General features: G+C 35.3%; 1 protein-coding gene across 4 annotated transcripts in view; it reads left to right on the top strand.

The window, feature by feature from the left end:
• The window catches only part of Ptbp2 (polypyrimidine tract binding protein 2), a 52,852-nt gene extending 48,436 nt beyond the window's left edge, over positions 1–4,416 (top strand). For 2 of the 4 annotated variants that reach the window (XM_048352015.1, XM_048352013.1), the window contains exons 12-14: positions 2,359–2,575; positions 2,675–2,752; positions 2,925–4,416. In XM_048352015.1, coding sequence (XP_048207972.1) covers positions 2,359–2,575; positions 2,675–2,752; positions 2,925–3,057 — 428 coding nt within the window. In that variant the 3' untranslated portion in view covers positions 3,058–4,416. The remainder of the gene's footprint in view (positions 1–2,358; positions 2,576–2,674; positions 2,753–2,924) is intronic. The other 2 variants (XM_048352016.1, XM_048352014.1) reach the window with 1 other exon arrangement.
• Positions 4,417–10,666: the final 6,250 nt, after the last annotated feature.

Raw genomic sequence — 10,666 nt, forward strand, 5'->3', positions numbered from 1 at the left:
TAAGGAAAGGTTACTTCTGTTTCTTTCTGAATGGTGCCTAATGGTTATAATGGCATTTTTCCTTTTATATTGAACTGGTTTATTCTGCACAAGTAAGAACAGATTTCTGACTACCAGATTTTTGTTGTCTTTGTCAGAATGTGTTTGTATCCCATATTTCTAATTATATTAGAAACTTTTTGAGAGTAAAGATAACCATTTGTGAGTTTTTCAGTCTTCTCCATTGTTGCTCATACTTTATCTGGTTTTACTTGTAGTCAATTAAACCTTCAATTTAGCTAGTGTGTGAGACTTACTAGAAATTTTAGTTTCTATGACTTATTTATTATGACTTCTGTAACATCAGATCAGTTCACTTCATTTAAAAGCAGCCCAGGTGGTTACCTTCATGCAGGCTTGTAACGTGCAGGGTTTGCACACTGCTGTGCACTACGGTCAACACTGATTCCTGTCTCCAGATTCCTACAGTGTGCAGGAGGGAACAATAGACAATAAATATTTGGGAACTTAAAAATATATATATGCTACAATGTATTTGTTGGCACCTTGTCTCATATCTGTTGAAGTCTGCACTTTTGCAGAAGATAAAGGAAAGGACTTTTCAGAGCAGTGGCTTTGAAGAATGAGTAGCTAAGAAATTCATTAAAGATAGAAAATTAGCCCTTTCTGTTAGGATATATGTTTTCTATAGCCAGAGCATATATAGGGCAAAGAGTACAATACTGAGCTGTACCCTAAGTTCTGTCATGGGTGGAATAGTGTCTTATAACTTTATTCCCAGCACTCAGAGTCAGACTTGGAAAGATATGTGCCAGATAATAATGTTATACTTTGTCCCTAAGTGTTTTATGGAGGTAAAGATACAATCAGGTTGTCATTTATGAAGGTCTTATTGCTGTGTATATGAAATGCATGTGTTAGAACCATCTAACAGGAAAGCAAATGAAATCAGCTTGAATTACCCAGATTTTTTTTTTAAGTGGCAATGAATAGTTAGGAATGACTTAAATTTACGGGTAGCTTATTGTTCAAGAAGATGGATACTTACAATATGGATTTTTTTTCTGTGAAGTTTTTTTGCCATAATGCCTTTTTGGGTAGAAATGAAGATGAGATTTATGTCTTAACAGTGGCTATGGCAAACTTAATGACAATTTTATTAACATAAAGTTGTACAAGGAAGTTTCACTGGTATTTTTTATACATGCAAGTAATGCATCCTGATCAAGTTTACTGCCTCTATCATTCACCTCCTTAAAATATCTTCAGCAAGTTTCATTGTTCTGTTTTCATACATTTATGTAATTTGATCCTGTTTACCACCTTTCACTCTCTCCACTTGTCCTTGCTGCTCCCAGTGGTCCCCACCCCAAAGAGAACCTGGTTTACTTCCTTGTCCTTCAGTTTTAAAGACTAGATTGCACATACATGTGAGAGAACAAGTGATACTTGTCTTTTTCATTCTCACCTATTTTGCTAGGCATGATCTTTTGATCCATCCATTATGTCATATCTTTCTTTGTTTGGTGTTTGTTGCCTTTAGTTTTAGTCAGTTCTGTCTATCTGTACACTTAACAAACAAAGGAAGCTACAAAGAAAACAATCTAAACATTCATATGAAACTACAAAAGGCCCCAAATCCCCAAAGCCATCCTGAACAGAAAATACAGTGTTGGAGGTATAGCATTAACAAACTTTGAATTCTACTAGACCTATAACAATCAAAACAGCTTGGTACTGGCACACAAACAGACCGATGATTGATGGAACAGAATAGAAGACCCAAAAATAAGCCCACAGACATATATCTATCTAATAATACTGGATGAGTAAGCCAAAATCAGGTTGGAAGAAAGCCTCTTCAAGAAATGGTTCAAACTAGATCACTGTCTTATCACCTTTACCATTTACAAAACACGTCAAAGACCTCAACTAAGACCCCAAACTATGAAACCTACAGTAAGGAAACTAGATCACTATCTTATCACCTTTACCATTTACAGAATACATCAAAGACCGCAACTAAGACCCCAAACTACGAAACCTACAGTAAGGAGTAGGAGAAACTTTAAGACTCCTTGGCGCGGGCAGGAATGTTTTGAGTAAAGATCCAGAAGCACAGCATATCAGAGAAAGACTTGATAAATGGGGTTGCATCAAATTGTAAAATTCCTACATGGCAAAGGACACAGCCAATGACCTAAAATTAGTTTAATTACAGAATGAGAGATGTCTGCCATCTGTACATTAGACAATGGCATAATCAGAATATCACGACTAGTGTTTATAATTTCAAATTGTGACAATTTTAAAGTTATAAAAAAATTCTGATTTAAGAGATATTACTTGTTTTTATAGCCATGAATCATCTTAATGGACAGAAAATGTATGGGAAAATCATTCGTGTTACCCTCTCTAAACATCAGACCGTGCAGCTACCTCGAGAGGGACTTGATGACCAAGGGCTAACGAAAGATTTTGGTAATTCTCCATTGCATCGTTTTAAGAAGCCCGGATCCAAAAATTTTCAAAACATCTTTCCTCCTTCGGCAACCCTTCACCTATCTAATATCCCGTAAGTATTTGAGCTTGACTTTATTAAGGATACATGTTGTATTTAGTATAAACCTCATTACTAATGTTTATTCTTTTTTTCCCCATCCGATTTTCTTAGTCCTTCAGTAGCAGAAGAGGATCTCCGAACACTGTTTGCTAACACTGGGGGCACTGTGAAAGCATTTAAGTTTTTTCAGTAAGCAAGCTTCCTTGTCTTTAAATTTAGTGACTTGATAGAAATAAAAATTTTCCTCAAGTAATGTTTAGTATTTTCATTTTTAGAAAAAAATGATAGCTCTGCAGTGAGAAAAGTTCAAGTATTGACACTCTTCTCTTATGTAGTATCTAATTTCATAATTTTGTTTCAGAAGAGATCACAAAATGGCCCTTCTTCAGATGGCGACTGTGGAAGAAGCTATTCAGGCCTTGATTGATCTTCATAATTACAACCTTGGTGAAAACCACCATCTGAGAGTGTCTTTCTCCAAGTCCACAATATAAAGAAGGAAGGGAAGAGGAAGACTGGGGTGAATCACATTGTTTGGTGTCATCACCTGTTGACTGTTCAGAAAAGTGGGGACCAGAGTTTGCTTTTTTTTCATGCTGTTATCATTCCTCAGTTACAAAACGAATTGGCTTATGTAAAGGCAGAGTCATTAACTGCTCTATTTCATCTGTTGTATAGGGAAGCCATTTTTATTGTCTGTTTAAAATTTCAGTTTAATTTTGCTTTTTTTTTTTCTTTTCTTTTTCAACTTAGTTGACATACGTGCCTTACAAAGGAAAACTAGTGTTGCTGTTGTGCATTTACTAGAGAAAAAGGAATTGGTTGTCTAGGGCACATTGTTACATGGGAATTAAAATATGTTTAGGCAGGGGTGTGTAAAAAGGTTAAGTTTTTGTTTCTCCTGCTTGGGACTTCTTTTGGATTATTGGCTTATCACATTTCTTTCTAGTATTCAAATAAGATACTTGATATTGAAAGAATAAAAAGGCATTTTTAGTTTTTACTACCTTAGCCTTTATTGCTTTTTTAAAATAAAACATTGGCCTTTTGTATCTCACAATTCTGGTCTAGATTCAGTTCTGAATGTAGGCATTAGTTAAAGTTAACACGATGCAGAGTATTAATTTCTTAAGAGAAGAAGTGATTTCTGTAAGTTTGCACCCTACATGGACAGCATTGTGGAACCTTAACCTTTTTGTACACACTCTTGTGGGACGTATCACATAAATGTCAGCACTAAGTAATGTCTTGTTTGTGGCTGAATATTTTTCGTAGATGTTTTTGAAGTTGACATGACTTATGTGCATTTAAATATATATTGCCATCCTTAGTTTGTAATTAAGATTTGGAATATGGTTGTGGATTTCTGAGCATGTGCAGACTGGTCTAGCTAGTTCAGGAACTGGTGCATGTATTTTTCAAAGACAAAGAAAGTGTACTGCAAAAATTTGCAGGAAGATTAATTTTGTGGCAGTTTTCTAAAACTGACAACCAGGTGGGACCAAAGTTTATGTGCCTTTAGTCTTAATTTACCTTGCATTGTAATATTCAGTTTTAATAAATCTTCAAAATATTTTGTATTTAGGAATAGATCTGACTTTAATAAAAACATGGCTCAGAATCTACAGGTCAAATTTATTTGAACAGTTCTTGTCAATCTGAATTGTTGATTCTGTTAAATGACCAATACTTTTTGAAATTGATGTACTTAGTTTCAAGATTCATAGATTCTGTTACCTATGTAGACAGAATGGTCATGTATATTTTCTATTAGTTGAGTTTTTACATCTTTAGAAATGTAAAATTCAGTATAGTTTGAAAGCGGCACAATTAAAAATTAATTTTCTAACAAAGTTGGGAGGTTTGATGGTTGTTTAATTTCATCTGTGTGTACTCTGCTTACCTCTGTAGCATGCTCAATAAACACTTCTGTAGCTCTGTATTCACCTTTTCTGTCTTTCTCTGCTGCCTTTTCTCTCTCCTCTTTGTTTTCACTCCACTGTGCTTCTGAATTCATGTTTATTCTCTGCCAGGGTGGGAAAGGAGTAATACTAGTACAATCCTATAGCTTTATACCACAAATAAATCTAGATGCTGTGAAAATACACCAGCTGTTCTTTTTTGTACTATAAAAGATGGTAACTGGTTTTCAAGAGGACACATATTAAACATTTCCCACCCTGTTTATAATCTACTGCTTTAAAGACATAACTTCTATTGTAGCTTGTTAATTCTCTCTATCTCTTTTGTTGTTGTTGTTGTTTTTCAGTAGATTTATGCACTAATAGATCTTTTGGATTTGCCATGCTCTCTTGCTGCAGTTTCATCTTTCATCTTTTGTGTCTGCTAAAGATTTCCTACTAATCTTAACTACCTTGTGAGTTTTATTTAAAAAAAAAAAAACAACCTGATGGTATTGGAAAGAAAACATTATATCATGTGTCTTGAAAACCCTGGGTGGGAAAATACACATTCAATGTTTTATTATTTTGAAGTAATGTACAATGAACAGGTGAAGGTGTTACTATTACTTCACAGCTGTGTATAGAGGGCTTACATAATTCAGAATATCTTTAGTCACTACATTGGCATATGATTGTCAAGTATTTTGAAGTTACATTCCTTAGGTTCTTAGAAAATACTTCAAAATCGTACAATTTTATGCATTTAGGATAATGAATGCGAATAAGATATTTAAAGATATTTTAATACAATAATTGGTAATCGCCAAAAAAAGAATATAGTAAAATACTTAATTTACAATTGCATCAACAATTTGAGGGTAAGTGGGAAGCAAGACGATTGCATGATTCTTTTTAACATTGCAGTACAGGGGCAGTCCTGCAACACAAATACGTATTTAAAAATCAATGCCATGCATGGCTAAGGACTAGTAACTGGACAAAGCTTGTATAAGCAGCCCCATGGTGGTTTTCCCTCCTTTTCCATAGTTCCTTGTGGGTGGGTTTGCTCAAAGGGAGAAATAAAGCCTGAAGCTGTTGTTGGACTCTGGTTTCTGCAGTTGCTGTTACAGGAAGAGTTCCTGCTGTCTCCTGAGAAGATGACCAGAAACCAGTTGTTACTCTGCTTAAAGATATAGCAAATTCTACTTTTCTTTTATTGTATGCACTAACACAAGGAGAATTTTGACATTCTAGACTTCTTTTTTTCTTGGTTTGAATTCATGACATCCTGTTTGCTAGGTAAGTGCAACATCCCTCATTCTTTTTGCTTTATTATTTAGGTTAAGTTGTCATTTTTTTCCCAGGCTGCCCTCAGATCAAATCCTCCCCTAGCTTATTTTTGGCTGCCCTGAAACTTGATTCTCTTATCTCACCTCGAGTAGCAGGGGTTACAAGCATGTATCACCATACCCAGCTCTTAAGTTCATTAAATTCCCCATTGCTATGTACTATGTTGGGTGGTAAGTGTTGGTAAGGGGTCTTTGTCAGTTTTTAGTGTTATAACTCTTACAGAGAACTGACTAATGTGGAAAGTCTTGCAAGTTTCAATTGCCTTGTTAGACGCTGTACCCTGAATATTTAGGAAGAAGTAACTAGTTTTCTTTAAGATTGTTGACAGAGAAGAACATTATGCCTCTTGTGCTACGTGTGCCAAGTCCAAAAAATTAAAAAATTCATTACATGAAATAAGATTTATTTTGGAGCTGCATTTCTTTGCACCTACTTTTGAAATAGTCATACAGTTTAATGTTGGATGTGTGCATTTATGTTTGAAAGCAGCTGAGAAAACTTGCTTAACCAAGAAGAGTAACAAACTTGGCAAGTGTGAGACCCTGGGTTCAGATCCCAGTACCACCAACAGAACAAAGATTTCAGCTTGACAGAATACTTAGTGTAATTGGTTTGTTCTAATAGTTGTGTTTGAAATAGTTTGAGGGGATGGAGATTTCTGAGCTTGGGTATCTGTAGAGTAAAGACCATAAATTGTGTAGTTGTGAGGCCGTCAGGTAGGTGAGTATAGGAGTGATGGTAGTTGAGCTAGATGCATGGTCTGCATGGCCTGTATGGCCCCAGGCCATCCTGCTCCACCATTTTCCCTATGCGTCCCAATTTTTCTGGGCTTAGGTGACAGAGGTGCATGGCTACATGCAGCTTTTTGTTAGATTGAGTGGCATCTCAGTAGGCTAGCCTAGAACTGAGCTCCTCCCAATCTCTGCCTCCCAAATAGCTACAGTTGTGAGCCACCATGCCCAGGTAACTTTATTTTTTATTCAGAGATCACAAGCACACATGAAAAAATCAGACTATAATATTTATTACTCAGCCTCAGTTACCAACTTCATACCCGTATATTTATGCTTCTAATGGATACTCAGACATCATGGAATTTGGCAAATTTTCTTTAATGGTGCTTTCATTTCTAGTCATAGTCTGTAGTAGTATCGATACTAGCTTGTCACTATTCAGTTTCCTCAATTCTAGAAACTTTCCACCTGAAGTTCAGTCATCAGACTAAGATGCGTTTAGTATCACTTAGGAACATACTAGAAGGAATTGATCCCATCTCTGACTTGCTGAATCTTACCTCTTATTTTGACGAGATGGGCTGGTTAAAGGCCAGAGCTCTCCCACCCCCAGTAATTGCAAGTTACTGAAGGATATGTGTTGAAAACACAGGAGTAATTGTATTACCAGAAAAGATTCCAGATACCTAGTTTTCACCTGGATTTAAAAGTGAACAGTTGTAGTGAGTTAAATGAAACACTAATTTTAACAGGTTCTCGAGTTTCCAGGCCACTCTTGCAGTGCATTAGTGTGGCTGAAGGAAATAAAGGCCTGGTATTACTAATAACAGTTGATAGGTAAATCACTGATTAAAACAAGTATGACATATTTAGTACTAAACATCAAATTTGCCATGTGAATTGGCTTTTCTAAGTGACTACAAATTAACACTCTTTAAGCTATGTCTCATTTATTATGTTGTGTGACATAATGAAATGATACCCTTGGGTCATTTTAGTAAATAGTTTTCACTTAGCACTGCTGCTTCAGTGCTTTTCCTCACACCAGTCAGCACAGTTTTATAGTTGTGCCCAATGAAATGCCTTAGCATTCCTGAAGGATGGCTGACCCTCTCCATTAGAGCTTTGTCATAAACATTGTGCCACAGTAGGCTTTCAGAGTCCATTCCCACCTCTGTTCTTAATATTCATGTGACTAGCAAGTTGTTTGTGTTGCAATCTTGCCACTCTCTGTCTCAGTCTTGCTACTTAGAACTACCCATGGGTGGCATGGTCTATGTTTCCACTTGTTAAATCTTTTTTTGATGTCTTAATTTTTTGCTGCAGTTTTTGTTGCCTTATATATGTAAACTCTTAGAGTTGTAACAGTTCATAAGTCTCCAGAAACCATACCTCTTGTATCTTGTCACTAGTGTATTCAATGTAAGTGGAAGGAAAGTGAATAATTATAGTATTTAGGTAATGGTGGCTCTCACTTGCTATCCTAGCTACTCAGGATGCTGAGATCTGAGGATCACAGTTCAAAGTCACCCCAGTCCGGAAAATCTGTGAGACTCCATCTCCAAAATAACCAGCAAAGAGCATGGCTGGAGGTTTAAGAGTGGTAAGAGTGCCAACTACATAAGTGTAATGCCCTGAGTTCAAACCTCCTAGTATTGCAAAAAGAAAAAAGATGATTAAAGAAATAATTCTAAAAGGTGATTCCAAAACTCACCTTGTCTTGATTTGTGGAAATTTACTCCAGGGAGCATAGAAATGACACTTCTGTAGTTTATGCATCACTAATGATGATTTCATTATGGCCCTGACATTTTCCCCATAAGTCCTCTTTATTTCACAGTTTGCACAATGTGATAACTTTTGGAAATGCTTCTGACATATAGTAAAATTTACTTTCTACATTCAGGCTACTAGTGTAATTCACATGAAAGGATAGAGTAAAATAATACACCACTGAGCATCAGAACACAAAAAAAGCCATCTTTTAGACTGGTTTTAATGTAGCATGGTTATATTTTTTTCTGAGTATACAAGTACTTTGAACCACAACACCTCTATCTTTTCTCTGTATCATATACCATTGTGTATATAGTATGATTAATTTATTATATCTGCTGTCCATTTCTATTTTGTTTGGGTAAATAATTTATTTGTATCTATAAAATTAGCAGCTGTAGAGTATCCCAGTGCCAGAAGAGACAGATTTTAGTTTTCAAGATTGTGTGTCATGGTAAAACACCCATTACTTAGCTTTCACACTAAATGGCCTCTACAAATTAGGATTTCTACCAACAAGAAGCCCAGTTTATAATTTGAAAAATAGTTTTAGATTTTAGGTTTACATCTACTTTTCATCTCTTGAGACTTTCATTCCTTAACAGATACACCAATTACATTCCAGCCCAGCTACGAAGAGTGAAACAGCCACCCAACAGTTTCTTCCTGTCATAAGGCTTTCTACTTAGTGTAATATAAATAATATATACAGCGACACTTTTATGGAGAAGACACTGTATGGCTATTATGGCATATGCTCAACCTTTAGTACTAAAGAATTGTTGGGGCTGATATTGGTGTATAGTACTTTCTGACATAAATGTACACAGAAAAAATTTGTGTTTAAAAGAAGACCAGACTTTATGGGATTCTGGAGTAGCTAAGTTTAGCATGGCTAACCTCTTTATTTGTCTCCTGGGGAATGAATAAGTAGGTGCAGATTGGAAGAAACCAGGTTGTAGGCCATGTTGACATGTTCAGTTTTCCCTGAGACTAGTGTGTGCACAGTAAGGATTTAAACCCAATTACTGGCAGAATGGATTTAGGAAAATGGAACAGGGTTGACAAGACCAAACAATAATGTCCATTATGGTATCCCTTTGTATGCTTTAAAAAAAAAAAAGCCTAAAAGATTTCTAAGAATATCATTTAAATATACCTGTCCATGAAGTGAAAACAAACTGGGTCTTAAAATTCTTTTCCAAACATGGCAGAATTAAGGATCACAAAATAATCTTGTACAATGTCAGTAAACCAAAGATCTATGCTGCATTATCTCAGTATTTTAAACCCCCAGAACAGGGTTAGTCTAATCCTTGTCTCAGAGACCATGCCCTGAATTCACTGAGGCGTGCGTGTGTGTTTTACTACTGTCTTTTTATAGTAATTCTGAAATTACTAGGAAATTTTAAATGTAAAATTTTACTGAAAATAATTCAAAATACCTATATAAAGTTTTTGAAGCCATACAGGTAAATTAAATATTACTTGTAAAATTAAAGTAGAGTGATATATGCAATTTATTTCTGAGTTCACAATCATACATAAAACCAGTTTGACGATTGAAAATATAGCGTACTTCACCATCTGTGCCTCTTAATTCTATCTACCTCAAGCATTTTGGGTATAAAATCTATAGGTGATTGAGTTTAAGATTATTTGAAATTAAGTAAACACATCTATGGAATTCTGAACTTTACAAAAGATAAATAATTTCCAAAAATAAATACTGTATTCTCTCTATTTTTATTTGTGTATCTTTTATATTAACCATTCATAACTGGAGTGATGTATGGAATTGGTAGCTATATTCAATCAGTTTAGAAACTTCAAAAGAATCAAATTTGCACATGTGCATTAAATGAGGTGTTGCTGAGTAGATGTAATTTAGTTGTCATTTGTGTTTGCGATATCTAAGAAAATCAGAGAACTCCCATTTTAGTCATTCCATATGTAATGCATCTCCTGAATAAATAGACGATCTTACTCCACACATGGCCTGAAAGTCAAATTATGTATCAAAATGGGTGCAATTTTTTTCTCACTTGCCATCTCCTTTCCACTAAATTCTGAACACAATACACATGTACTATTACAAGGGAGTCTTAAGCCTTTTTCAAAAGAAGCTAGAATATTGTATTTTATTGGGTCAGACACCTAACATATGTAGGTTATTTGAAGCAAATGATAGGAAACATTTCAGATGATAGGAACAAAACTTAATAAAAACATGACAGAAGGAAATGTGTAAACAATATTCCTGGAAGAACACAAAGATCAGATTTTCCTCTTGTGTTTGCATTCTATCCACCAGTCAAATCATCATGCACTAGAGTCAG

The sequence above is a fragment of the Perognathus longimembris genome, chromosome 7 (assembly GCF_023159225.1).
Source record: "Perognathus longimembris pacificus isolate PPM17 chromosome 7, ASM2315922v1, whole genome shotgun sequence".
Lineage (NCBI taxonomy): Eukaryota > Metazoa > Chordata > Mammalia > Rodentia > Heteromyidae > Perognathus > Perognathus longimembris.